The sequence below is a fragment of the Cyprinus carpio genome, chromosome A7 (assembly GCF_018340385.1).
Source record: "Cyprinus carpio isolate SPL01 chromosome A7, ASM1834038v1, whole genome shotgun sequence".
In the NCBI taxonomy this organism is placed as follows: domain Eukaryota; kingdom Metazoa; phylum Chordata; class Actinopteri; order Cypriniformes; family Cyprinidae; genus Cyprinus; species Cyprinus carpio.
Window position 1 is genome coordinate 35,300,495 of NC_056578.1, and position 27,852 is coordinate 35,328,346.

At 40.4% G+C, this 27,852-nt stretch overlaps 1 protein-coding gene and 1 long non-coding RNA gene across 7 annotated transcripts in view; one reads left to right on the forward strand and one right to left on the reverse strand.

The window, feature by feature from the left end:
- The window catches only part of LOC109059213 (protein CBFA2T3-like), a 47,851-nt gene extending 25,102 nt beyond the window's left edge, over window positions 1-22,749 (forward strand). For 2 of the 6 annotated variants that reach the window (XM_042760947.1, XM_042760952.1), the window contains exons 2-12: window positions 5,720-5,866; window positions 7,393-7,634; window positions 7,734-7,823; window positions 10,228-10,409; window positions 11,791-12,071; window positions 12,411-12,496; window positions 13,495-13,753; window positions 14,593-14,661; window positions 15,295-15,348; window positions 17,761-17,951; window positions 18,361-22,749. In XM_042760947.1, coding sequence (XP_042616881.1) covers window positions 5,720-5,866; window positions 7,393-7,634; window positions 7,734-7,823; window positions 10,228-10,409; window positions 11,791-12,071; window positions 12,411-12,496; window positions 13,495-13,753; window positions 14,593-14,661; window positions 15,295-15,348; window positions 17,761-17,951; window positions 18,361-18,705 — 1,946 coding nt within the window. In that variant the 3' untranslated portion in view covers window positions 18,706-22,749. The remainder of the gene's footprint in view (window positions 1-5,719; window positions 5,867-7,392; window positions 7,635-7,733; window positions 7,824-10,227; window positions 10,410-11,790; window positions 12,072-12,410; window positions 12,497-13,494; window positions 13,754-14,592; window positions 14,662-15,294; window positions 15,349-17,760; window positions 17,952-18,360) is intronic. The other 4 variants (XM_042760950.1, XM_042760948.1, XM_042760951.1 and 1 more) reach the window with 4 other exon arrangements.
- A 1,985-nt stretch (window positions 22,750-24,734) lies between these two features.
- Window positions 24,735-26,901, reverse strand: LOC109100326. Its single transcript, XR_006160505.1, has 4 exons — window positions 26,613-26,901; window positions 26,420-26,495; window positions 26,231-26,313; window positions 24,735-24,861 (listed from the first exon to the last, which is right to left on the reverse strand). It is a non-coding gene; the product is annotated as an uncharacterized LOC109100326 (long non-coding RNA).
- Window positions 26,902-27,852: the final 951 nt, after the last annotated feature.

A 27,852-nucleotide genomic window follows, 5' to 3' on the forward strand; every position in this document is an offset into this window, starting at 1 on the left:
CTCCATCCTCCTGTTGTTAACATTGTTCTTCTTTGTTTTCATTGTTGAATGCAGCGCACAAATGACATCACTGTCGACCAGCTTACCAGTCACGTCCTAGTACACACTGATGGTGTGAATGCAACCCTTTAAATGGTACTGGGACACAGTATGGGCAAAATCATCCCAGTACTTTAGTTCTGTACATTTAGTTCTGGAACTAAAGCATTGCGAAAGACCCTATTGTCCAGTCAGATCCAAATCTTGTGGCAATGTCTGTTTCTTCACCATAAATTTTTTGAACGTGGGCTCCAGTCCAGGGGTCAACTGAGGAGCTTTGGGTGATGATGAGGAGAGATGGTGGGATGGCAGGGGAGAGGGATGGCGGATGGACAGGTCTTGAAGTGCTGGCCAGGGGTCGAGCGCTGTAATCCTGCTGTTTTGATGAGAGGCCTCTGTTTGTGTGGACTCGGCAGCGGCCTGATGGGGAGCAGATGTGGGAAGGCAGGCGGTCGGGCACAGAGCCAGAGCAGCTGGGAGATATTAAAAACAAGAGCATTCCTAGAGACTGGGGGAATTACAGAGGGGTGGAGAGGAGGGGGATAGATACAGGGACAGGGAAAAGAAGCCATGTGAAGAGAGAGAGAGGGTTACCTCAAGGGGCTTTTCATTGTGTTTGAGTGAAAGGTAGCTTAGTACAGACCCATTGTCGAAACAAGTGCCTGTGTGAGCAAGGAATCATGTCTCACACACATGCATGTACCTAGATATCTAAATGAGGTCATATAGACATCTGTTGTATTTATATAAATCTGATTATTTTGACAACACACCAACCTAGCCCACAATCCTGTCCCTAAAAGAGAACTTTGTGCCTTATAGGTCTATACATTTGCATCTTTCCCTTATATAAACACAAAACATTACTTTATGAATTATTTTATATTTGAGGATATCCCTAGATATCCCCAAAGAGATGTTTTGTCAGATTTAACTAACTTCTAGCTAAGTATAGCTAAATAGAACCCTTCACATCTCACAAACTCTAAAAAGAGCAAATCACAGAAACCGGAATTCTGAGCTTGTCATTATATGATGGATTCTTGTGTGTTTGGACCTTTTACTGAAAGCAAATGATCTCAAAAGACTCCAAAAAAGCTTCAGAATTACAAACTGGAGCACTTTTGTGGTGTGCTTTTTCAAACTGATTATAGCACACAAAAGCAGATGGACAAGGTTAGCTTTAGCTGTCCTATAAGTGTGTGTTTTCTTTCAGATATCAAGCATATGGCCAAGGCAAAAGCCCAAAGAGAATGCTTTAACATCATTACAGAATCACATCATTGAGGATCAAATCACACATCTGTGGGAGGTCTGTTAAAAGTGCATTGCACTGTGAGCTAGTTCTATTTGGCTTATTGATCTCTCAGTATGGTTCCTCCATCTCATAGAAATATGATTGACTGTATGTGTATGCTTTTTTTTTTAAGTCAAGACAGTACCCACAGGATTTTCTCCCTCAGAAGCTTTCTTTATAGGTCTAAATTAAGTTCTCAGTCGTTTGATTTAAATATAAATTTATCTCAGATGTTTCTTGTAAAAGAAAGTCTACTTTGTCTAAAACGCATTTCTAAAATATAAATAAAAGGTTACGGCTTACAACAAAAAAATATATATATAAAGTAGGCATTTGATGGAAAAATGTAGGCCTTCTAGATCTGGTAAAGTCTTGAGTAAATAGAACCATAAATCTAAAAATAAACAGAAAATTACCAATAAATGTATTAAATTAAAGTTCTTATTTCAAGGAAAATCACTCTCTGTTTCTCTATTACTATCTCTTAGACTCAAGTCAGTCTTGGAGAAACAACTGAGATAACAAAAATAGATTTTTCTTTGCTATAAGTGGATACAAAGTTTTGAGCAATTCAGTGTATTGCTTTTACAGATGATAAAGCTGTCATAAATTTGAATCTTCTTTTCAGTTAGCATCTTATCCAAGTATTTTTTTTTTTTTTTGTGGGGGGGGGGGGGGGGTGGGGGGGTGGAAGCACAGATGGTCACAGAAGGGGCTCATACATGGACCCTCTAATGTATTAAAAGTGAAATCCAGTGGCCGGTGTGTGTGTCTGTGTGTGTCCTACGGTGTCCTTTAGCTGGTCAGATTAATCAGATATGTGTAATCCCACAGTGGATACAGGCAGAGCATGGCAGACTTGCCTCTCTCCCCTTGTGTTTACTTATATTTGACAGCCCCTCTGTCTAATACTCAGTCCCCTTCATGCCACTGCAGTCAGGTCATGGCAACTTCCACAATCCCCTGAGAGTGCATGCAGGAATTACCATGTGTTCTCCACTAAGAGCAAATTAAAAGGAGTGATTATGGCCTGTTTTTCTGTCAGGAAGTTTTAAACCAGAAGCCCTGGGAGGGAAGGGATGTTATTCATCTTTTCAAGCCTAAATTAACATCAAATCACTGAAATGACTTTCTTCTTATAACCCCTCAGATATATATCTCAGTACTGTATCAGCCATTGACCACCCCGCTCACTAGATATTGACATTGGTAGATATATATATATATATACAATATGTAACATATTGTCTGACACCTATTGAATGCTAACATTAACATTACCTCAGGTCATGTGTGACTGATTTGTGTCTGTGTAAATGCTTGCTGGCCTGTTCTTTGTTTAATGGCCCCTCTGAGGCTGCAAGCTGCTGGACTGAGTGACAGATGGACAGGCAGTGCTTGTGGCCTAAGCAAGATCTCTCTCTACCTGTCTACATTTGGCAATGACCAGGACAGTGATGCACAGAGCAGTGCACTGTTAGCCCCGCATGGCAGGCCAGCTAGTGCCTATTTTGGTCAGCATGGCATTAGTCCTAATACCTTGTTATGTTTATTGCCCTGGGGCACCAGTCAATCTTTAAATGAGAATTAAGAGCTAATTTCTCTTTTCACATCCCCTGTTTGCACATATTTATTGTTATTGCTATTTTAATGTAATTATATTGTTCATATAATGTTCTACATGTATCATTCTTTATTATTGTTTCAAGACAATTTCTTTGTCTCAAATGTTGGTGATTGAAATAACCCCAAACCAAAGCTCCCATATCATTTAACAAATTCCAATTTTTCTGAGTAAAACAATAAACTATAAATTCTGTCTTGTGCATTTTAAAAGAAACTGTGGTCCTTACCAGCTGCAAATGCAATAATAAAATTTTGTTGTTTGCACAAATTCTATTTCTGTCACAGTGCACTAGGTATCATGAAATGTAATTGGTCTTATTTCCCATTCGTTACAGGTATTGAATAAATTAATACAGCCTTCAAGTCCTCAAAAGTTCGGTCTTTAAATTTTTGTTTAGTCTACTTAAAGGCAGCATACTGTAAACATCAAATATGTTATAATTAACTGCCATTATGACTTGCCTGTTTAGAAATCGGTATATAATAAAGGATCAGGAAAATACAAAATCAGCAGAAATGCTGTGCTCTTCAGGACCCTTTAGAATGTACCATGTGCCGAGGTGGCCCCTTACCCACAGACCAGCCTCATACCTTGTCACCCTCCTGCAGCTGTCATCCCTCTAAGGTCGAGCACCAATTATCTGGCTGTTAGTAGTTTGGCTGTGACCCTGTACGTTTAGTTATTTTTGCACATGACATCTCGGCCAGGCGGTGGGAGCTTTTCTCCGAACATGGCCTGGGCTGGTGGCCCCGGCATACAGTCAGGGTGTTGTGCTTATTTTTCGGGAGGTCTATAGAACTGAAGGTGACAGTGGAGAGAAGTAAGGACAACTGATCCACAGTGAGTGACAGCAGGCGCCTGTCAGAGAGCCTGCTGCTCAACACATGCTGCTGTGCAGCCTCTCAAACACATAGCAACATATAGGTGAAACCTGCATACGTTTATTGTTTACTTTTGTGCATTTAGTTAACCAATGCTAACAACATTTGCCTTGGTTTACATTTGCCATGGTTTTTGGAATATACATCATGTAATATTATGTTTTTTGGATGTGCAAATTCCACTGTTTTCTGAAATACCATAAAGTACTCAGTAAATACCAAAGTATATAAATTTGGAAATTATTTTTCAAGAGAAAAGAATTACAGATTTACACATAAAATACATTTATTGAATTATATGAATTAGTCATAAGCATATAACATTTTCAACATAGCAAAGACTTGAAATCATACAGTAACATATAGATACATCATTATACAGTAATTAAACAATCAATCAATCAATCAAAAAAAAAAAAAATACCACAGACAAGTTTTATACATTTATCAGCTCTTTGTACAATATTATGGACTCTAGAATAAATAAATGAGCATTGAAGTTCTTTCCTCTGTGTTTGTGGTATCTGAACTGTCCTTCTTGGTGACAGACAATGTTGAGAAGTAGCAAATGTGAGCTGTCACCAGTGTTGCTGTGTGCTAATCTCAGTATCATCTGATAGTACTTCTTTTGAAATATCTGTGCTTTCAAACATAAACACACACATACACTTTAGGTTTTTGTGTTTTATGTGGACTTTCCATAGACAACAGAACTTTATACTGTACGAACTTTACATTCTATCCCCTAACCCTTGCTGAAAATGTGTGATTTTTATATATATAAAAAATAATAATAATTTGTTTAATTTCAGGTTTTATTATCCTTGTGGGGACATTTGGTAGGACACAATGTAACGAATACCTGGAGCACACATACACATATTATATCTTATCAGCACTGACATATACATAACCTGCCTAATTCAGCTGTTGTAATTTGGTGTTTGCTGGCATTTGTTGGGACAGTTTCACTTTGACACTGAAGAGAAAGCATGAACTCTGATGAACTACATTTCCATCACATGATTGACAGCGATGAGTGTGCTACTTTACATGTGAAGATAGAACTGGGAGATCAGCATGTGCCACTATGGTTAGGGAGCTGGTTAGACAAAAGGATTATCACATGACCAATGCAGGCCAGGCAGACAAGAGTGAGGAAGACTTGCCATGTTTGGTCCCTCAGCGGAACACAGATGAGGGTCGGTGTGTACACAGCCTTGTTGAAGTGTTCAGCACTGTGATGGACAGCAGCAGATCCAGCTGCACTTGTCACTGGCTGTCAAGAGCCTGTCCATCCGGCGCACAAGAGTGGACAACAGGCGGGGGAGCGGGTGTGGGGTGGAGGACATTGATGTGGATGTCAGGGTGATGGGGTGGTGGGCAGAGGGGTCCCGTCAGCAGCAGCTGAGTAGGAGAACAGGTGTGACTGGATGTTTCCAACAGCAGTGACATTTACTCTCTGCCTCAATCTGCCAAAGCCACACTTTATCTCTATCAGCGGAGACTGCACAGATTTACTACTATGAAATATTATAAGTCTGTCTGAACGACTCATTAGAGGGAACTGCTGATGAAAGAATGAATGACGCATGATTTATCTAGGTGAGTGAGAAAGAAAATATGTGTGTGTAAATGATGATGTTTTTTGAAGTGGCATGTAACTTTCATGTGTGTGCAGAGTAGAAATAAGTATTGGCCAGAGCTTTGGCTTGGCACTTAGCAGATTTCAGACACATTTAGCCATGGCACTTTACAGGGTGATAAGGGTTTGAATGTACATGTTGTTGTTCTCATCACTGCCTGTCTATCTCACTACTTTTATATATAATGGCAAAACGCTAAAAGAATAAAACTGTTTTATGTCATCTGCAGGTAGCACAGGACAGAAGGCTGGAACGATGCCAGATTCACCTGCTGATGTCAAAACCCAGCCCAGGTCAACTCCGCCCACAATGCCACCTCCACCCCCAGCTGTCAGTCAGGCAGTCAATCGCAATGCATCATTCACACCTACAACAAGTAAGTTATCTTATAGTGCAAACATTTTTGTTTTTTGAACTTTCTGCATTCATAACACTTTAGGACTGACAATTGTGATGTGTCAAGTGTATGTGCGAATGGTGATTTTTATAGGTAGCTACTAATAACACATTGGAGATAACTTAATCACCACCACCACCACCACCACCACAAGAATGCACATTAAAATGTTCAATGGGACAGTACACTTAATAAACATGTTCATAAACATGTTATTAGAGCACTGCCAGAACATAAAATAATTTAAAGGAGTCTCTATTAGATCAACAGTAGTTATAGTCATGTTCAGAGTATTCTTATAGCACAGAATGTACTTGTAACATGACCAAGAGTGTTTGAGAGTGTTTGTGTATGATAGGTTGAGCCATTGTCTGGGTGTGTGAGTGCTTAGGATACACAGCAAGAGATTTGTTTACTGCACACGGAGGGATTCGCAGGCAGCATCAGGCTCGGCGGGGCTTGGCAGATCTCGTTACCCTATATAGCAATGACGGGCCTTGTTGTTTCACCTGTTCCATGGGTCGTAGCGTAGCCTGCTCGCCACTCTAAAACCAGAACACAAGTGTGGGGGTCACATGGTAAACCCACATGTGTCCGGCTTGGAATGGCGAGATAAAAAAGGGGCACAAGCGAAATGAAAGACTCTGTGAGTGTGTTCTGCAACATGAAGCCATGCACACACTCACACACCCAGCAGTGTGAATATGCTTCCAAACCTGAAGGAAAGCTACACTCCGAGTTGTGTTTGCACACACATCACATGCTTCCCAATGTCCCAGAGGAATATGGTCTGTAACTCTAAGCCCTCATGCTGTGTTCACTGCTCACATAATGATTGTTTATCTGTGGTCATGGCTTCGGCCGCAGGTAATATAAGATATAAGGCCTACTCTTAGGGAGAAGGAACCAAAGAACCACTCGACCATCAGAAGGAAGAGGAAAGAGTGCAGGGATGAGATGCAGAAGTGGAGATGGAGTAGAAGTGTCGATAGGGCAGCCTGAACTCGGAAAGCTGCAAATCTGCTCTCAGCTGGTGGACATGTGCACAGCCTGATTTAGACACACACCTGCTGTTGGAATAAAAGTAACACGGACCAGGGGGCTATTTTTGGGACATCTTTAACACGTTCCTCTTATAGTTGTGTCTTAGTGAGTGAGTGAGTGAGTGAGTGGGTGAGCAGTGGGGAGCAATAGACCGGGTGGGCAGCATGTGTGTATGTCATAGGGAGAGATAGTGAGAGGTTGCTGATGGTCCCATTCACGTTGTGTTTGTTCAACGTAGGGGATAAAATGAAGAGTACAGAACAATGTGCTGCGTTACTGTCATAGTGTATCTGTGGTTTCAGTTTGTTTTTTGACCGTTCTCAGAATGCATGTGCCCTCTTCGTGCTATGTTGGATCTTCCTGGAGGGTGCTTCCTAGGACTGAGATGAAGAAAAATGAAAGCAAAGGAGTCTGCCGTGACTTAAATGATGCTAAAACAAACAGTGGCTCTCTTTCCTCAGTGCTGAACGGGAGCAGCCACTCTCCCACAGCGCTAAATGGAGCTCCCTCGACCCCCAACGGCTTCAGCAATGGACCGGCCACCTCCTCTACTGCTTCTCTGCCCACCCAGCAGCTTCCCCCTGCCTGTGGAGCCCGACAGCTCTGTAAGCTTAAGCGTTTTCTCACCACACTGCAGCAGTTTGGCAACGACATCTCGCCCGAGATTGGAGAACGTGTACGCAGCCTGGTGCTGGGGCTAGTGGTGAGTGTCTGATGGCTCTCTTTATCATTAACTGTATGTGCTGTCTCCAGTTCTGTTCTCCACTGGGTGTAAAATTGTTTTCTATTTCTGTCTTATCAGAACTCAACTCTAACTATTGAAGAGTTCCACTCCAAACTTCAGGAAGCCACAAACTTTCCTCTGCGTCCCTTTGTCATTCCATTTCTCAAGGTACGAACAGCCACAAACACATTCATCTCATACAGACAGAGTTCTTCTGCCAGTAATCTTGTATAGCCAGACTTTTAAATATTTGGATAAAGCTGGGTCCACATTTCATTGTGTTCTGGCTGAGAATTGTCCACTTAGTAAGGAAGGGGCCAACTGGTTAACTATAAAGCAACCGACCTAACCTAGGAGTAGGTAAATCACATACAACTCTGAGAGAATAGTGGAATATACAGGTACACTTAATGATATTTTGTTTACTTTCTAATAACAAACAAAACTCTTGCATATCATCAAAGATTTGAGAGCATGAACCATTCAAACTTTGTCCAGCAATCCAGAGTTTGTCTTTGGAAGTGCTCTTTGTAACAGCCAGGGAATTTTGTTTCCCTGCAGACTGATAAAAATGCATGCAATCTGCCTCATAAAACCAGGCAATCAAGTTGCCTTCTGAAAATCTCTTGCCATTTTTATGCAATATGCATCAGACAGTGGGTGAACAGTCTGTGGATGTGCTGTCTGAAGCGGACTACTCCGCCGTAGTTCCTAAAAGTCTTTCTGTATCTGTATGAGGAGCTCTTCCTTATGGTGCACCATATGGGAAGGGATGGAGGAGGAGGGTAGTGGGACTTTGAGACAGACAGGCAAAGTGACAAACAAAAAGAAGGTAGATAGAATTGGCAAACACATAATCAGACTCACTCTGCATTTCCCTGACCCCGGATACATGGTTTTCTGTACATGTTTCTGTACATCCTCTGTCCCTTCCAACCCCCACGCTCTGCTGTGGCTGGGCTGATCTAGTGCTCCATATGGCCATCATTTGCGATTCATTAAAATTGGCACACTTGTGTTTACCCAGAGTAGAGAGGAGTGGTGTGGGCCAAAGAAGATTTCCTGACAGATGTTGCAGTCGGTGCTATAAGCAGCAAAGCTTTCCGTTGCTCTGCTGCTGTTGTTTTTATGCTGATCCCTTTCTGTCCTCAGACATCGCATAGATCCGGGGCTCAGACACATACACAGATTCTCTGGTGCATTGTAATTCTTTCTCAAATGATTATGCATTGATGCACACAAAAACATAATTGACTGCATATTTAATTACAAAATACTGAGTAACAAAAAATATGCTGCATTGTTACTCACTGTATCAATGTCAACACATCCCTAACACACATGTGAATACACAGACATACAGATGTCATCTCTGTGTCTGGTAAACATACAACTTTACAACTGCAATGAAATACAGTACATGCAGTGATAACACAGATTTAAACTGTCAGTCCCAAGATGGGTGCTGCTATATATATATATATATATATATATATATATATATATATATATATATATATATATATATATAATACAACTTGGTGTAGAGAAATTATATATCCATTGACCACAGAACGGAATAAGAAAATGTTTGGTGAGGAAAGTTGCCATGGAGGCCCCCCACCCCCCATCTTCCACTATGCTTGTGCGCGTGCTTGTGAGGTATAGACTACACAAGACATATCTCATAGTGTGAGTGTTTTATTCAAAGCAGAGCACTGTGGTACATGGCACCCAGCAATTGCACACAGGCTGCTGTCAAAGGCCTGCAGAGTGTTGATGTTACACATCTGTATCATCAGCCAGCTGTGTAGTGTTATACTGACAGCCAGAGAGAAAAAGACAACAAGCAAGCAAGCAAGGGAGAGAGAGAAGCAGCGGAGTTCTCCTGCAGACCTCAGCAAGGCTCAAACACATGGTGGGCCAAAGAAAGTGTCTGTTTTATCTCATCCTCTTTCTTTCTCTCTCTCTGAACACAAAGTCTGTTAAAAGACCAACATAGCTGGTCATCAGAATATGCTGTGTTTTAAATACTGTTCTCCAGCTTGGGATGCTGATGTCACCACCAGACTAACTAACCTAAACTGCTAGAATTCTTTGGTTAACCAGCTTCAGAAAAAAACACAGAATTCACTATATTAACCATCTTAGTATTAAACCAATTAGACTAACCTGCATAATCTAATGATTTCCCCCACCAGGAATCTTAACTTGCTTAACCATCAAGACTTACTTTATTAACCAGCTCATGCAGAAAGCCATTCTGGTCAGCATTCACCATAAACAATAATGTCAATCTCAAACCATAAACTAGATTACTACCAAACTAGGACTAAACAGCATAAACCAGTCCGTATCCCCAACACACTTATTAACTAGCTTAACTAGCTATACTTTAGCTAACCAGCTTGATCAGAAAGAACTGGGTCAACGAGCTTCACTAACCAGATTTTGTTAATGGTCCAGTGGCACCAAACCAGCCCTACAGATCCTGGTGATTTGTGTTCGTGTTTATAAAAAGAAAAGCTTTTCTTTCTCAACCACATTTTCTTTCTCTCTTTCTGTCTGGTAGGCTAACTTGCCCCTCCTGCAGAGGGAGCTGCTTCACTGTGCTCGGATTGCTAAGCAGACCCCAGCACAGTATCTGGCTCAGCACGAACAGTTGCTGCTGGATGCCAATGCCAGCTCTCCCCTGGACTCCTCTGAGATCATGCTGGAACTCAATGAGCATGGCAAGAGACGTACCCCGGACAGGTATACACACTTTAACACACACACAAACTTGTCTTTCTGTGTACCATTTTCATAACAAATACCTTAAGTCATAAATATCTACAAAGTCAAGCAAAAGGCAAAAATGTAGACAGCTATGGTAAATGTCAACACAACCTTGCCCTGGGCATATTTCTTCCTGTCTAGCTTTGAAATGCACACACACTTAGTGTAATGAGTGGAGGGTGTGGGAAGGTTAGGCCACACAGAAAGAGACTGTGAGGAGGATATAGAGAAGGTGAAGATGTATGTGGTGTGTCTGCCAGGTGCTGCCAGTTGTCTATGGAGCAGAAACAGACTGAGATGCTTTAACATCACACAAATGCATACTGTATGCATACCAACAGTGTCCATACACTGCCGTGACATTTAGAACTCTTGACAATCAGAAAATTAATAGTGGAATTTAAAGCACCAATATTTCTGTTTGGCTCCTTTAGTTTTTTTCTTCTACTCTCTCAACCACACTCCTGTTAGTTCCCCAGTAGTTGTCCATATGTCAGTGATGTGTACAGATGGTGATCTTGCTGAACTCCTGCTTGAGCTGATCCGGGGGGAGGGATGAATAGAGAGAGAGGGGGGGAGGGGGGGTAGAGGAATGGGCAGTCCCTTACTGTTATCCATACACCTCCATCTCTGAAGCCTAGGCTTACCATATCACTGCAGGAGCCCCAGCTGTTGCTTTGATTTGTGGGAAATCTGGCCTCAACTGCAGAAATGCTGCAAAAGGTTGGAAGTTTTGGGGTTGGTTGTGGAGACAGGCATGATGGGGTGTTGAACATGCAGCCAGATTCAGATGTCCACGCCAACTACACTCTACTCTCAAGTGCAAGAGAACAAGCTCGCACACACATGTATTTCATGCTCGCAGAAGGGAGAGGAGCTTTAGCCCTGAATGCCTGGCTGCTGCACTCAGCTAAACAGATTATTATCAACACTGCAGCACAGGCCAGCCAGATGGCTCCAAAACGCCAGTGTCACTGAACATCTGCCAAAGGGAGCAGCTCTCACAGTACAGCAGCTCAGGAGAGAGACAGAGAGAGAGAGAGAGAGAGAGAGAGAGAGAGAGAGAGAGAGAGAGAGAGAGAGAGAGAGAGAGAGAGAGAGAGAGAGAGAGAAACGGGTGAGAACGGGAAAGATTAAGGGGTTGGGATTTAAGTCCGTTTCTTGGTATATGAAGGCTAGAGTCCACATATGGCTCACAGCTGGCCTCAACATTTGGACACATGAGTGGAGGGGCAGAGAGAAAGAGGGAGGTGGGATGGGTTAGACTGCAAGAATGAAAAACTATCAATAGCCCTCCTTCCTCTTAAAAATGTCCTTTCTACAGCATTTCCAAGCATTTCTACACTCTTTGTAACAGGACCAAAGAGAGTGCAGGGGACAGGGATGGCTTGCACCCAGAGCACCTGGCCAAACGTCCATGCACAGTGAGCCCCAGTCAGCGCTTCAGCCCCAGCAGTGGTTTACCTGCTCACCCTCCCCCCAACGGCCTACCGACGCATCCACCCAATGGCCTTCCACATCCTAACCCTCCTGCCCCACAGCATTACCGTTTGGAAGACATGGCACTCGCCCACCACTACAGAGATGCTTACAGACACGCAGAGCACAGGGATGTCCGGGATCGTCACCGGCAGACAGGTCAGAGTGGTGCAGTCTAGAGTAAATTAAACCAATAAGCTACTTGAGGCCAAGTTTACAGTGATTTTACCATGGTTAAGAAGTGTTGTTAACCACAATGCTTTAAACAAGAATTCAAATTATACACAGTCACAGGTGTACATACATGCTGTTTTACAATAATTTAAATATGGCTAATCCTCCTAACAGAGGTTATGGTTTAGACTTTTGAATTTGAGTAACATTGCCAACTGCAGAAATAATAGCAGGAATGCAGAGCATTGTAGAATTGCACTTACATGGACATGAATTCTCTATTGTGTTGTGCTATGCTAATGTAGTGCTGTGCTTGTGTTACAGCCGTGCATGGAGCACGTCAAGAGGAAGTGATTGATCACCGGCTGACAGACCGCGAGTGGGCTGAGGAATGGAAGCACCTCGATAACGTATGTGTGACCAGATGCTTTGTTTTTTATTATCTTTCATACATAAAGCAGATAACATAATAGTTGCTAACTCTGATGGGGGAAACACAAGTTATATCAGATTAATGTGGATTAATGTGTAGAATAATTTTTGAAATATGCTAACCGGTTGCTGTTCCAAGGTGATCTAAGAACCATAACCAACTTGACCAAGATGGTGCACAGAGTCAAAAACAAGGTCAACTTATGGACATAGGAAAGTGGTACAGGAGGGAAAAGGTGTGAAAGACAAAATAGAAGTGCAATTTAGTGAAGGGGATGTTGACAGACTTAAGCTGTCACATTTTCAATGGACACCTGATAGTAGATGACTTAGTTCAGACCTTTTCTTGATGACAGTAAGGACTTTGTTATGCTTTTTGCTCACCTCACCATTGCCTCTATACAGACTTACACTCAAACACATATTGAATAAAAAGGCCACAGATGGAGGGAGGAACCCAGTGGAGGACGTTCCCACTGAAGAGAGCAGCTGAGACAAGGCTTGCAGTCTGTGAAATCAGGCTTATTCTGGACCGTATCCAAATCTGAAATAAATGCAGCCAACAACATACTCAAAGAGTGAAGAATGGCATCACATAGATGAGGGGAGAAGTTATTGAGGGGAGGTGGGTGGTTGGGAAAGATGGGAGGAAAGGCGAAGAGAGTGATAGACGGCTGTAGAAGCATAGGGGAATAATTAATTGTTTTGGCTTCTCCCACTGGCAGCACAGCTGTTGCAGGGCTATTGTTGCTTAACCACTCAACCGCTAACAGCACCACTGGATTACACACACACACTCAAAAAAGGAGCTCTAAATATCTCATGCGTGTGCTGCTTACTAATGCATCAGCCCTTCAAATAAAATATAGCAATATGGAATTGTTAGTGTGGAGTTTAGGATGTAACTGGTCTAATGTTGGTTCATAACATCCTCTTCTACTATATTTAATTCCTTTCTATCTCTTCCTTTCTATAGTTGCTGAACTGTATAATGGATATGGTGGAGAAGACGCGGCGCTCTCTCACCGTGCTGCGACGCTGCCAGGAGGCTGACCGCGAGGAGATGAACCACTGGATCCGTCGCTATAGCGATGTGGAGGATATGAAAAAAGGTGGGAGCTCCGCCCAGCGGCCTCCTCCTCTTCCTCCCCACCACAACTCTTCCTCCTCCAACACTCCTAACAGCAGCGACACACAGCCGCTAGGTACATGCACCGTTGCAGATACAGCCGCAGGTGCAGATGCTCAGCATGCAGCATGTCTCACACATTCTTAGCGACTGCAGACACCACCCTCGTCTAAGTGGTTTCCATCAGCCAACACACCACTCAGATGAATGCGATTTAAAACTAGACTTCAAAAAAATCTGACCTGTTATTTCAGGTGACCAGTCAGCATGTGATCCCACATTTAGCCCACTTACTTTACCTTACAGTTTGTCTTTACCCTACCTTTTCTAGTCTAAAGCCAGGGCATGGGGCAGCTAATCCTTGTCTGTCACAGCATTGTCCTAACCCACCCTGTTCCTTGGGACTCATAGTACAGTATTTGGGTGTCTCTGTAAGCCAACACACCCAAGTCATTAGTACAGTGATCTATGATTTGAATTAGGTGTCATGTAAGGGAGACATCCAAAATGTGCAGTACTGTGGGTTCCTGGGAATAGGGTTGGGAAACACTGTCCTAACAAGACACAACAAAGTTCCTAGCAAATAAATTTTTCTGTTGCCATTGAAAACAAAAATAAATGTACAACACTGGTAGTCACAACATATTCAATGTTTATTATACAGCTACGAGGAATTTTGTACCAATGAAATTTCGCAGTGTGAGGGGCTACTCTTATAAAACAAACAGAAAAATAAAACAAGCAGCCAACAAAATTGTCAATATGATTGCTGTAAATAGGACTAAATAATTTTTTTGCATCACATCTGGTTGTCAACCTCCAAAAGCATGTTATGATTTCAGAGTTGTATTATATTGTTTTGGTATTTTCCACGTCTGAGGGAGTATAAGAAGCTTTTCTCTCATCCAGGTAAACTCAAGTCGCTTTTTTCATGTTCTTTTACAGAAATTCACAGAGACTTCCTGCACCGTCCCCCATCAGGCTACCTGCCCGAGGAGATCTGGCGGAAGGCTGGTAAGTGCATTGTCTACTGTCAACTACTTCCACGCGTGCACACAGACATATGCACACTGGCCTGCAGGGCCTCACAGCCGTAGTTATGCAAGGCCAGGAGTGGGAAAGGCCATTGAATGTCATTATTGTTAAGAGCTCTCCATCTGTCACCACCATGAAAGACAACTGCAGTTAAAGCTGCAGTGATAATGCAGTAACCTGCCGCAGTCAACAGCAGAGCAGCACAGGTAGGGCCAAAAAAAACGTGACCCTGCCCAAAGAAAAAAAGAAAGAGAAGTTAGGGAAAGGCACGGCTGGATTGTTCTTGTTCACTAGAGTCTGTTTTATTACTGTAGCTAGATATACAGTAAAAAGTTAAGGGGGCTGTACAAAAGCCTGGTTGCCCTCTGTGCCATGTAGGTCACACACAATACTGATGGGGTCAGCCAGAGCACAGGTGGTGTCACTTGCCCAAAGGTCAGAGATCAAAGGGCTCATATTAACTGTGACCCACACCAGTAACATTACAGCTGAGTAAAATCAATATGCCATTACTAATTTAAAATGCTGGAATGATGCTGCTGTTGTCTGCAAAACTTAGCTGCATTTTCACTGTAACAAAAGCCTTTTTAACTACAGTTGTTTTTCATGCAGGTGCTACAAGTATCCCGCTCTCGCCAGCATTAAAGCAACTTCAGAACAAGCAGGGTGAGTAACAGCACCTGCATTACAAACCAACCTGCTCTTTTTTCATTTTATTGCATAGACGGCCTTGTATAATTTTTCTAGTTATGTTTTTTTTTCGCAGGTGTTTCTCCTAAAATATCTAATTTAAACAAATGAGACAATTATTGACATGCATTAAGAGGACAGAACTATAAAATTAATGTGGATAGCATAGCTCAGACAAATCAGACTTTGAAGTATTTGATGGAAAATGTTTGAAATCCTATTTGGTGATTTTTGGTGGCAGACTGAGTGTAAACCATAGTTTAAAGCATTGACAGTTCTCTTCTGAAACTTCCAGAGGTCAAATGAAAACTGAGATTACTAAAAGTGAGACTACTAGGATCTTTTTCAGAGGAGAAAATTTTAAGAAACTGCTAATACATGTAGAATTAAAAGTTTGTTTATCCATCCATTGCTGTCTATGAGAAATAATTGAGATATTAAAGGGGTGCCAGACATGGATTTTCTTGCCTGTGGGTGTCTAGATTTTCATGTCCTCCTGCCTTTGGTGAGGCCTGTCTTTGAAAATGCAAGAGAATAGCAGAAAGAAAGAAAAAAGAAAACTGTCATATCCCTGGGGGATTAAAATGTTAATATTGCTGCCCCATGTTTTCCATTATGTGCCAATTGCTCTAGCATCTGCTCCCGAGTCTCCTTGATAAAAATTAATTAAATTTGCAAACTAATTTTAGTGGTGCATGCTCCAATTCTGATTAAGCAGTCTAATGTTTTCAAAGATACAGAACAATTGTCGAGAACCAAAAAGATGAAGAAAAAAGCAAAGAAGTGAAGAATGAAGGCAAAGACAGTATGAAAAAAATGAGGAAATGTGTGTGGGAGGTGCGGAGAGAACAAACTGAATACTAACTAGCTTTCCAGCTGAGACAGTAGTGATGTAGATTTGAAAACACACACACACAAAAACTCAGTCAGTTAGTAGCCTGAGGCAGAACTCTATGGAGAATTGAATGGAGGGTTTGTTATGACAGATATTTATGACCAGGCTCCTCACAACCAGCTTTCTAGAGTAAACACACTATGGGGCAAAGTGTATAGAGCTCAGACATATGAAAAATATGAAGTGTGTGTGTGTGTGTGTGTGTGTGTGTGTGTGTGTGTGTGTGTGTGTGTGTGTGTGTGTGTACACATGCATTCGCCAGACACATCACATCCTGACAGATTTTGAAATCACCCACATACCGTCTAAACCATAACCCCACAAAACAGTAGTTCTTCTCAAATCTAGTGAGCTGTGTAGTTGTGTACATAGACAGCTACTTGTGCAGCATCCTAACATAAATGGAACTTTAAAAGTGACTGTTTTTTAAGACTTCGCATAGGCAGCTCCTTGTGTGAGGCACAAGAGCATCGATTAATTTGGTGTTAGCATGTTGCTAAGCTAACAGCGTGATACTAAATGAATCACAAAAAATGTTTCACACAAATATTGGTTAAAATAATTCATTTTAAATTTGATTGTACAATGTTTATGATTATTTTCAGTACTGAATGCAATACAAGTATATGTGTATAATCATTTGTAATCTTGAAACGTCTACCAAAGTCTACCATTTTGGATACATTTTTCTGCTTGTCACATTGCAATCTGGGGGTTGCTTTTTCAGAAAATGATGCATGCCATGCTGAATTAGATTTCGGCAAAATCTTCTAAGACGGCATGCATGGCTGTCTATTATTTGAGATAGCCTTCACATTGGAAATGTGACTGTGATGCCCTAAAATGTGGTTTAGGTCACCTAGCTCACTAGGTTTTAGAGATTATGTTAAGTGTTCACATTTAAAAAAGGCCAAGGAAAGACAATGGAGCTCAAGGATCCCTAATGTTCAGAGTGCTAATGAGTCAGGTGTTGGATTTCTATTTTAGACATCACCCATACACATTCACACCTGCGTGTCCTGAAAACACACAAATATACGCGCACACACAAACATTTACTTACAAACAGTGTCATTTGTAGAACAAGGTTTGCCACAAGTTATCCTGGTTTTCCTTCTTCTATACGGAGTGATCCAGCCTCAGTAACAAAGCCATAAATTTGTGCTGCCACTTATCCACTTAGTAAAAAAAAAATTAAATATTTAATCATATTGTTAGGTTAGGTAAATAGTCAAGCTTGTGACTAACCTTTCGAGATGTCTACTGCCTATCAACTCGGGAAATAATTGTAACCACTGTTGTTTGGATCAATTAGTAATAGCTTATTTTTCTGACAGAATGTTTTAAATCTTGGATGATGTACATCTGTTTGGAGAGATGAAGCAAGCTGAAAGCTTTGAGTGTCTCAATAAAGGATGTTGAGAGGAACAGCAGTGCTCTACTGGGGTATAATGTCTTACTTTTTTCACTTGATATTCCTTTCTCATTTCCAGAGGAGGCAGTAAATGAAGTGAAGAGACAGGCCATGTCAGAGCTGCAGAAGGCGGTGTCGGATGCTGAGAGGAAAGCTCACGAGATGATTTCTGCTGAGCGCTCCAAGATGGAGAGAGCTCTGGCCGAGGCTAAGAGACAGGCCTCTGAGGATGCGCTGACTGTCATTAACCAGCAGGAGGACTCCAGTGAAGTAAGTACTACATGTAGCCGATGTTCAGAATAAATTACAACTACTGTATACCGCATACTGCCTACTATTGGATATTGCCTCAATTAATTTGTCACCCTGAAAACACTGTGCTCTGGCTGTTCACTGCTCATTTTGGCAAAGGCAGCAGGTCAGGTATTCTACACATACAGAAAACTCACATATTACTGTATACACTACAGTGTACATACTAAACAAGTAGTACAAGTAGTACTATATGAAAGTTTGCCATTTGGAAACATGCCCTCTTATAAACATGCAACATTAAACACAGTTAGTCTCATAAGCTGTTGTAGTATGTGTTGAAGTGCATTCTCTTAGCATGTTATGGAGATTGATATTTATTTGTTTAGCAATCATAAAACAGTCCTATTTCATCTTCCTCCTACAGAGCTGCTGGAACTGTGGTCGCAAGGCTAGTGAGACATGCAGCGGATGCAACACAGCGCGCTACTGTGGTTCTTTCTGCCAGCATAAGGACTGGGAGAAGCACCATCATGTATGTGGCCAGGGCCTGTCCGGGAGTAGCAGCGTGCCACTTGGGACACCATCTACCACCTCCATCTCCTCCTCATCTAGCGTGCCCCCCACACACTCAGAGAGCACCCCTCCAGGCCCCCTGTCCCTAGTGGGGCAAACCAGCAGCAGTGGCAGTCCTAAAGAAGCGAGCTCCAGCAGTGTTTCTCGCTCAACCACTCCAGCAACACCTGCCCTGATGGATTCCTCATCCCGTTGACTGATGAACCCCAAATCTTAACCAATGCCCAGCCACGTCTACTGCTGCTACAGCATCCTTCATCCAAAACAAGCTGAGGAACCTCCCCCATACTTAGCCATCCTCTCAAAATGAACTACGGCAACCTGACTTCCACACCTGCATTAAGATCTTGTTTTCTCAATCTCCAAAAAAAACATCAAGGTTCAGATTCCTTCACAAAATGATCTACTGTGTTTAATTCAACATGAGCAGGGTCTGTTATACTGGATGGCACCAAGAAAGCCAGGAAAATACATATAGTTACACGTTACATGTTTTATTCATGTATAAGACAATTTTAGGCATAGCCTCAGTTACCTACACCCTTTAAGTGAGATGTGCTCTGTGTGAATTGGGATGGCACCATACTCTGAACATGTCTTGACCCAGGTAGGACTAAATATATGTAGGATGGATTCCTCTGAAATGACGACAGCTGCCACTGCGGGATGTCAATAATGGACAAGAGCTCGTTGCCACTCGGAAAATCTTCCACAGTGCTACTTCCTCACAACATGACATTGCATTTCATTTTTTGGCTTTAATTAAAACAAAAGAAAAGTCCAAAAATACAAAAGAAATAATAATGATGACGATAAGAAGAAGAATAAAACCTGTTAACTACCTTGCTAGCGAGCCAAGAAAATCTACACCAGACTCACCTCTCTGTACTGACGTGAACCCAAATGAATTTTAAGTGAATTAAAAAGAACATGATCCAAACCTTTTTACTACACTGCCAAAGTTACTAAGAAGCACTCATCTTGTAACCAAACGCAAACAACTTCACCTCCTCAGCAGTAAAGCCAGCTCAGAGTTCCACAGTCTGTGGAGAGGTGGCATAGTGACAAGACACTTAGACCTTCACTGTGCCCACTGTGCAGCCCACTCAGATCCTGAGGAACACAGACTTTAGCCCAGATCCATCGCTATGGCAAGGGAGGGTCATACCTGGGATGTTTAAAGCACGTCACCCAGTCCGCCGCAAAGAGAAATGACATGAAAACAAAAGAGAAGGCGAGGATGAGTGAACGAAGAGAAACAGATTGGCCTCAAAAGGAAAGATGAATGGCAATGGAACTGCCAAAAACCTCATTGGATTGTACACTAAGAATGAGCCTTTTCCTTTCGTTTGGTTTTCCTAAAGCTCTCTGAATGCTGAGACATTTCATTTTGTTGTACGATTTCATTCTCCCTCTTTGCAAAGCATGACAAGACTGTAGTCTCACCAGACTGGCGTAGACTTGGTTCTCTTTTCTCTCGCTCTTTCTACCTCCCCCCATCTTCTATATGTTCATCCCTTTTGTCTCCTGACAGAACCTCTAAGCAGATATCCATGAAGGGATCAAACGTTGCTTGTAGATATTAATTTCTGTTTCTGGATGTCTCTGTCTTCAAAATCTGCTTGTGTGCGTACTCAGAACGAGGAACGTTTTTTTTCTTTGTCTTCTTTTAGGTTTCAGCCGAACATTGGACAGAAAAAGACACTCTAATGGGAGAGAAGCTGTGTTGTACCTATTGTTTGATTTGTTGTATCAATATTGATGATGAGAATCCTCATGTAGAATATTTTATATTGCTCGCATTGTAAGACAGTGAGAGAACAGAGGTGCAATATGAAAAGAGAATTCAGCTACTGAATGGAACCTCAGAAACGGCCCATAGGGTATCTTATAATATAAATATACATATAAATATATCTAAAATTACCACAGTAAATTAATGTGAATGTACATAGTATTTAAAAAGAGGTCCAAAAATGAGTTTGCCAAATAACAGAAACCTTTAAAGTATAATGTCTAGAATTTAATTTCTCTCCATTTATTATTTTCTGTCTGAATGATCGTTTTACAGCGTCTGTTGTAACAGTGGAGGAGGAAGTGGTGTTCACATCACTGCTCGTGTAGATAACTGCCTGAGGACTCTGCTTACGGACATGTTGGGCGAGACGTTTTTTTAGCCATAAGCGTGTCGAAACAAATGGCATCACATTTTTACGACACTCCAAACCACAATAGACTGACCTAGCTCGCCCCTCTGAGAAGTTCCCAGACTGGCATTTGGGAGGGAAGCCGTAGAATCTGTGTGAAACATTGCCATCCTTTGGGCCAAAGTGTCACTGCAGCAGTGACGGCGCTACACCGGGGCTGGGGAGTATAGACCCCGTCAGAATTTTTAATAGCCCTGGTTTAGCACCATTTCTTTATGACGTAACTCTGACGTCATCAATATTATTTGTTTTCTTAGCCCTCCACACATATTGGTCTAGCCCCCCCTTAGCACCGGTAGAGAAAAAATTCTGGCGCCTGCCTGCACTGCAGTGGTCCAATGTATAATTTGCACACACAAACACACATGCATGCACATACAATCACAAAACCAAACCCTTGATTATCAATTATCCAGCAAACACTATCTGGTTCTCATCTGGTTTTCCTTAAGTAACCAGATTTTACTTTGGACATCAGATTGTGATCCAACATAGTACCGAAACATAACCCGTATTTATTATAGTCTGGAAAATATCAATAGAAGTTGCTGTGTGCCTCAAGCAAGCTCTGCTGATCCCAACATTCATGTTCCTTAAGGGTTGCTTGTGATGGCAGTTACAATGGACAAGACTACCCCTCCGTGTAATAATACTTAGAATTTTGCCAGCAGCTTACACTTGCAGCCCTGTTTACAGCCGTTGTTTTGGTCAGTTATAATTTTCTGCAGTCTAATGAAATGCCAATTTTATTGATTACGTGGTGCACTTCTGATACGGACCAAACTTGAAAGACCTGCTTGTTGCTCATTCTATTTTGGTGTTGCTTTAGGCATGAGGTGGGTTGATGGTTTAATTTTTCACATGGCATAAGCGGATGATCTATTATCGGATTTCTAAAGTAATATATGAACTCATCCAGAAAATAACAGTAACACATGATCCCGAACTAGTGAATTACTAGAGCACAAGTCTGATGAATAGGTCTCTCTCTCTCTCTCCCCCTACATTTTGAGGAGGATTTTTCATACACCATCCTCCCTTTCCTTACTAGCTACCTCCTGTACACAAATCCAAGACAGTTTAAATGAATGAAACTAGCAGACATGCAAATATAACATCCTGCTCGAGGTATACAAAACATTTCAGCATAGAAACTCAATTTGTTTTTTTTTTTTGTTTTTTTTTTGTTTGTTTGTTTTTTTTCACATTTTCATGTCTATACAAGTGATGGGCTAACAAAGTCCTCTTTTTCATGGGCTGTTATAGAACATATTAAGCCAAAAACACTCTATAGAAGTATGTAGCAATGCAAAAGCATGCACTCTTGTGTTACTGTTGTGTTACTGCGACAGTAACAAACCTCAGTTCTCAAGGGTGTGATGGAGTTTCTTTCAAATATCTGTGCCGTTAAATAGGATGTGTTATTATTCAGGTTGCTAAATGTTGGCAGTTGAAACCAACTTTAACTAACTTGCACAGCAAAATTCTCTTTAAACTGTTGCTCTGCCATGACTTCAGTTTACCTGACTGTACAGTAGAAGAGTGTTTACGTTCATGCACGCTATTGCGCCCCCTGTGGCAACTCTTAGAACTGTGTCATGAACTGTGTTCTGACACATTCGGAATGCAACAATGAATGAAATTGAGTTTGCGTAGTTGTACTAGCTTAGAATGTTTTGAGCCCTGAACATAAACATATATCATAAATATCCAAAACGATAAAAGCACAGACCAAAGCATAACTGCGCATCCATAGAAGCCGTTTGGACATTGAGTCACCTAAAAAAAAGCCTGAACATGGGTGAGCGGCAATGCCCATAAACCAAAGTGTACAAAATGACCATGTTGAAAGCAGAAGATGATAGTATACACATCATCGGTACTATAATTCCAAGCCAGGGGAGTGCTTGTTCCTGGCATCCAAAGCATTAAATAAGATTACAAATGCTTCTCTAACATTTAAACCAACCTTGCTCAAAGATTTCATTATGGGAATGCATGAGTGTGATTGAGACATTAAAAAATAAATAAAACAAAAATAAAAAAATTAAGTGAGAGATATTTTCTATTAATGATTTTGCTAAGGAACTTACTTGAATCTCAAGAGCTTTAAAATAACACCATTAGCAAAGTTATGGTAGAGAACTTCCATAAACTCACTCTGAGCTTTGCGTGTCTGCTAGTCCAGAACTCATACAAATATATATTTGCAATATTTTTGGCCATTCTGTTACTAACCAAAATCAAGAATATGCAACTGCATCTTCCACTGTGTTCTGTAATTCTTTTGTTATCTTCCATATCGAAGGGCCGTCATTCTCAAAGCAAACTTGTGGATGCCTAGATTCAGTCAGCATTTGGCCTTGTCAGTGAACCCAAGTTGGGCAGCTGCTCCGTTCAAAGATTGACATTGGGAATGAGAGAGAGAGAGAAACTACATCCTACACATTAAGTGAACATACTCTTGAAAGTAAAACGGACGCTAAAGGTTAACTAGTCAATAGCTTGGTTTAAGTTATGACCTCTTTATCCTGAAAAAACAAAACAGCTTAAAACAGCCTAAGGTCATCAAGCTGGTTTCTGGCTGGCAGACTAGTGAGACTAGCAAAACCAGCTTGAACCAGCTACAATGAGACCAGCAAACCATTTTGGATTGATATAAGTTATTTTTAATAAAATATTCCTGCACATCAGTAATGTTGTCCAGCATCACTAATGTTTTTTATTTTCTTATTTTTTAATGACTACACCATCCACTAAGTCTAATGCACTGTAAAAAGTTTAACTATTATTTACTCAATTTTTTTGGTGAAACATTTTTACACTCAAAAAAATTGAGTAAATTTTAAAGCTGTGAAATCAATGAAATATACTGTATAAATTGAGTAAATGTCAGTAAAAATAAAATGTAAATCCGAATATCTGAATTACTTTATATGAGAAATAAAATTAATTAGATATAATTAAAATTACAAAACACCACAACTGTAATTCTATGTCAAATAAACTAAAAATATTGAGTAGATATAATTGAAATATTAGATTAAATTTAAACCAAACAAATGTACTATATTTACTAAATGTAAAAATGAATTTAACTTAATATTGGACTATAAATTATCAAAATGTTGCATTCACTTTTTTACACTATTTACCCTTTACAATGAATATAATAAAACCAAATAAAGAAAGAAACACATTTTTAATTGAACATTTATTTGTCAGTTAAACATTAGACTAAAAAGTCTAAAATCAACCCATGAAACATTTCATCCATTTTTAATATTCAAGTAGATTGCATGTAAAAATATGATAGCCATAAGAGAAATTACATCTTACTTTCTTCCTGGTGCATACCAGCCATTTGCAGTCACACTCAACATTAAACCATAAAAAAATAAAAGGAACACTTACATCAATATTAAAGGGATAGTTCACCCAAAAAGATGATGTTGTCATAATGTACTCACCCTCAAGTTGTCCCAAACCTGTGCGAGTTTCTTTCTTCTGCTGAACACAAAAGATATTTTAAAGAATGTTGGTTAACAGACAGTTGAAGGTAGCCATTGACTTCCATGGTAGGAAAAAAATATATACTATGAAAAGTCAATGGCAACCTTCAACTGTCTGTTAACCAACATTCTTTAAAATATCTTTTATGTTTAACAGAAGAAAGAAACTCGTACAGGTTTAGGACAACTTGAGGGTGAGTACATTATGACAACATTTTCATTTTTTTTGGTGAACTATCCCTTCAACAGAATTAATCAGATAACAGAAACACTTCCATCAGGAATGCCCATTCTGTGGGATGGTCTTGAACAGCAACTATGCAAGAAGATAATTTTTTAACCTCTGAACCTTAACAGAGATTCTTAAAGAATCCAGCTCAAGAAACAGTTTTTTTTTGTAAACCTCAAGTGAGTATTTGTGGGTCTTGGGATATCTCAAATCCAATGCGTACGTTGAGTCCCAAAAGATAGCAGCAGGCTCTGCTGAGATTCCAGAGATTGCGGAGGACAGTGATGCCCCTCAATCACAACTCCTACATCGCTGACTGCCCCATCATTGTCCCGAAGGATGTAGATTTTTATGACCTCCTCTGCCAACTCCACTTGGACGAAGACGGGTAGATCAGCTGAATCCTACAGGCAAATTGTAAAGAGAACTGGTTAGAGCTAACATTCAAACCTGAATGTTACAAGAAAGTGACAAATACACAAAACAAATAGCACCTAAAGAAGCAAACATCCTGTTGGACCATATGACAGGTAAAATCTCAAACAAAGTTTACTGGGGAGGAGTTGCAAAAATTAACAGCATTCTTCTTAACAAGAGGACAGGTTAATTTTCTACATAGGGAAATTTATTTTTAACGATAAACCTAAAAGAAAAATGAAAAGAGATCAACTGCGAGCTTCAAAAAGCCACAGCATTATTTTGAGTGCCTGAGAAAAGCATAACGATGTTTCATTCCTGAATGAATCAAATTAAGTGACTTGCTGCAACCTACTGGTAGTTTTAATTTCACATTTGTAGTGTTGTTTCATTCTTAAAATAATTTCAAATATCGGTATTCAACATTTTATGTTTAAAACAAAGCATTATTTATTAGGGAATGGGCAAGAGTACTCAAATAAGCGGACTTGATGGCCACGATCGATCATGAAAATGATGACTGAACTGAGTTGAACTGAAGATTTGAAAAAATGCATTTCTCTTTATTCTGATTGGTTATTGTGGCATTTTGGGCGGTTTCTGAGGTCTGATTGGTTAGCGGTATTTCGGATTTCCACCAACTCTGGAACGGCTGCGGATTGCTCCGCTGCGTGTCGGCGCCATGCTCCGCCGTCCTTCAATACCCACCAGGTCTGGATTTGTTGCGGAGCAATCAGTCTGGCGAGTAACCCTAAAAAATTTACTAGCCAAATGGCGTGATCTAGGTTTCAGTGCACTAGAATGATTTTACAATGGCGCAGGCCTTAAACTGGCCGACTCCCTATAGTGGGAGTTGATTAAAACGCACCAGCCTATATTATGCCCACTCCATTTTAAATGCTTTTGCATGACGTATTTGTAGTGGTGATTTAAGAGCTCATACTTGAGTTTATGTAGTAATTATGATGTTTTACAAAGACAGAATGTTGTAATTTGAACGTTCATAAATGATGTGTTCTCTTTTGACAAGCCACCGACACCAAAGTGGAACCGGGATTTGTACAAAATCGTTCTCCATTGGGTATGTACTGTTATAGTTGCTGGACCACGGTTACACTAATCGTTAGACTTTCAAATGGCGGTTGAAATAAATGGTGATACAAACAGTACTAACGTTAACCCACTCCAAAAAAAAAAAACCAAAACAACTGGTAACTTACTAGCTAACATACATATGGCTGCGCCAGTAACTTACTTAGAAAACTACACTGTTGTGTACACGTACACACGGTCAACGTTTAATCAACTTTTGAATAAAGTATTGCAAATATACATAGTTATAAAATGACTACTTACAGGATATTCGAGTAATGCTGTTCACGTCGTTGCTGAGGAAAGCAGTCCTTCAGTGAAAGGTGCCTCTTGCTTGAGCCGCGAAACTAGATGACGCAAAATACAAACACAATTGTTAGGAAATTCTTAATTAACTTCTGAATACGTATTACAAACATAAGTAGTATTAGCGGGCTAAATTACATAATGTACCAGGATATGCGAGGAGTGCGGGCCTTGCCGTTGCTGAGGAAGCCGTCCTTCAGGTGGCTTCGATTAAGCCGCGAAACTTGTTTAATAGATGACGTAAAATACAAAGACAGTTGTTAGGAAATGCTTAATAATTATTAACTTATTAATAAAGTGTTACAAACGTAAGTAGGATTAGCTGACTAACGTTACTTACCAGGAGTTGCGAGGAGTATGGCTAGTCGACGTCGTTGCTGAGGAAAGCAGATTGTCTTTGTTTTCTGCGGAGCTGCACACGTGATCACTTTAAACGCGAAATTTACTCAATTTATTTAAACTCGTTTATTAAGATGTAACTTTATTTAGGAAAATTGGTAGGAAATACTTAATAATTTTAGTTTCTAAAACAGATCAGTACAAGTAAATAATTATCAAACATTTCTATTAAAATTCACCAGAAATATTGAGGTTATATTAAAAATATAATTAGTTAGTTAAATACTTATTTATTTTCATTAAATAAACTTAAAAAATATATGTAAATTTTAGAAGAAATTACCTGTTGGATTTTTCATTTTTTTTTTTTAACCTGACCCACTCAAAATATCACTTAAATGATTTCAAAAGATTTTATTAAGTTAATATAGCTCTTTATTTTTGTGAAATTTACTAAGCCACTGGATTATTTTTTACAGTGTGGGGTGAAAACAAAACAAAAAAACCCTGAACAACCTTTTAACAGAGAACACACAAGGCTGTAGTAGAAACCTTACACTACTGTAGAACTGAACATTACTTTGCAGAGCGGGCCGGGCACTGAACACGCACACGATAAATGCCATAACAGCAAGATACATATTTCTGTACTAACAAAGGCTTGGTTTGATAGGCAAACATGATGTACTGTATTGTGCAATACATCATTACAGGAACAGGCATTGTTTGAATAGGAAAGGTTGGTGTGTTAAAGAATTTTTATTTTTTCTCTTTTTCAAGGTCCTGTTATCATTCTCTAGACGATGTGAACTGTGCCAGGATGGTGTTTTATTTGAATAGGAAAGGTTGGTGTGTTAAAGAATTTTTATTTTTTCTCTTCCACCCGGTCTCCCAACCGGGTCCCTCACCCTGTGCGCTTTGTTGGACATGTGATGCTGTAAACATTCTAAATCAGGTTATTGTCTGTGTTGAGATACGTATCTGTGTAATTAAAAAAAGGCAGTGAAATATGACTCAATTTGTGCATTCTTAACATAGAAAACCTCTCTCCACAAAATGTCACATAAAAGCTGGAATGTGATATGCCTGTCCATGTATCAAAGGCAGTCCCCATTGAAACCATGTTTATCAAGTTTATAGACATCAGTTAAATGTATGAAATCTCACACATCATAAGAAGGAACATATGTCTTGGCAGCTATATCTATCAATCTCATTGGTCATTTACCAGCATTCCTAGT